The 1,982-nt window shown below is 48.4% G+C and overlaps 1 protein-coding gene across 1 annotated transcript; it reads right to left on the bottom strand.

Annotated features, from left to right (window-relative positions):
• Window positions 1-829: 829 nt before the first annotated feature.
• On the bottom strand, window positions 830-1,381 carry LOC140975844 (uncharacterized). The gene has a single exon (XM_073439773.1). It carries the CDS (start codon window positions 1,379-1,381, stop codon window positions 830-832), a length of 552 nt encoding a protein of 183 aa, XP_073295874.1.
• Window positions 1,382-1,982: the final 601 nt, after the last annotated feature.

Genomic DNA, 1,982 nt, shown 5'->3' with positions numbered 1-1,982 from the left:
ACCGCATCAAGAACATCCTGCTTGATAATGTCCCAGCAATGCTGGAAGAAAGTCGAGGAGAACCCATCGGGTCCCGCAACACTATCCGGATGGATGGAAAAAACTGTAGCACGGACCTCTTCCAAGGAAGGGTCGGCAGTGAGACAACGGTTCTCTGAATCCGAGATCAGAGGGGTAAAGTCAGAAAAATCAGGGCAACTCAGGATCTCCATTAAGCAGGTTCTGAAAGAAGGCTGTACCGGAGCTTTGAATGAGAGCAGGAGAGGTGGGACAGACCCCATCCTCCCAGATACGAAAGATCCTATTGACCACACGCCTCTTCCTGACCATATTATGAAAGAGTTTGGTGTTCTTCTCACCATCCTCTAACCATCTGCAGGCAGCTTTTTGTTTCCAAAAATCCGCCTCCATGGCAGTGATTCTAGCAAGATCTTCATTGCATTTGGAGAAGCGAGTCCAGTGCAAATCAGATGGGTCTGTCTCACAAGCAACTTCAGCGAGTTTCACAGCGGACTCAGCATCAGTGATTTTATCAAAGATGTTGCCAAAAACATCTTGATTCCACCATTTGAGGTGACTTTTGAGGCGTTTGAGCTTGACGAAGAGCCGAGTCATACCCGTCAGATGACAGGGATTGTGCCAGTTCAATCGCACCATCTGAAGAAAATTATGGTGTCTCGTCCACAAGCTCTGGAACCGAAAGGAACACGGCCCGCGAGCACTAATGGGGGTGGAAATAAGGAGGGGAGAATGATCCGAGACAGTACGAGGAAGATGCTGGACTCGGATAGAGTGGAAATGATCACACCAGTCAGTCGAAACGAAGACTCTACCAGATGGTTTTATTCGTCCAAGTGAAGGACGATCCTTCAAACCAAGCATCAACTAAACCAGACTCAAGAATGAACTCATTAAAATCGTCCATAGGGAGACGTCGCCCACCAGAAGTACCAAGGCACTCACTGGCATCACGAACAATATTGAAATCCCCCCCAACAAGCCAAGGACCCATGTCAGGTTTGATATGGAGCAACGAAGCCCAAAGATCGCGCCTTTCAATGTAGTCACATTTGGCATAGACAAAGGAGCAATAGAGAACAGAAGGGAGGAAAGGAGCAGAAACACGGACGTCTAATAGCTGAACATGATCAAGATCACACTCAAAGTTAACATACTCAGAAGAGAAGACCCAAATGTGCCCAGAGATATTAGCAATGACACTGCGAAATCCTAACCTACGGGAAATGAAACTCTGATCAAGCGGGATCATGGGCTCCAAGACGACTAGAACTTTAACACGGTGTTGTTTAACATAGGCATGAATCCTTTGTTGGGATACCGGGTTCCCAAGACCCCTAACATTCCAAATGAGGCAATTCATGGGGAACGACCACGAGAGGGGTGCCGTTTCTTCGCTGATAGCGGACGTTTTTTGCTGGGATCCGCCATGTCGGAGTCTCTATCACGATCGACAGAGTTCCTAGCATCACAAGATGCAGATCTACGGGGTGACTGGATGGCATGATCCCTCTCTGACTCAGAAACCAAGAGATTTATCTCGGAGGAGACTAATCCTTGTTGGGAAATTAAGTCCTCAAGAAGTGTGGAAGAAACATCAACCTGAAAAGAGGGACTAGAAGGGATGGAATGGCTGTTATGATTTTCCACGCAAAGAGGAATTTGATCCACACCCAGGTGAACGCCGACCTGTGGGGATCCGAGGTCCCCCGCACAATCCACAAAGATAACGTCATCCTCCTCCTCCGCCTCCTTGGCCCATGGCTGAGCTAGAGGGGCACATTTAATCGAGAGGGATGACTGGGCGGGGCTAAGAAGCAAAGTCTCACTGACAACAAGGTGAGGAGTGACAAGGGGAATCGAAGTTGCAGCTGGGGTATGCTCAGAACACGGTTTATCGACCTCCTGAGGGGCCTGAACAGGTGGAGGGTAATCAAGTGAATCACATTCTTCCAAGTTCCTAA

The sequence above is a fragment of the Primulina huaijiensis genome, chromosome 4 (genome assembly GCF_012295235.1).
Source record: "Primulina huaijiensis isolate GDHJ02 chromosome 4, ASM1229523v2, whole genome shotgun sequence".
Taxonomy (NCBI): domain Eukaryota; kingdom Viridiplantae; phylum Streptophyta; class Magnoliopsida; order Lamiales; family Gesneriaceae; genus Primulina; species Primulina huaijiensis.
Note: the sequence above shows the minus strand (reverse complement) of the source record. Positions and strands in the feature narration are given on the sequence as shown.

What these genes read in the sequence shown, in the direction of transcription:
- LOC140975844 (XM_073439773.1), bottom strand. Translation starts at nt 1,381, where the DNA reads ATGAATTGCCTCATTTGGAATGTTAGGGGTCTTGGGAACCCGGTATCC.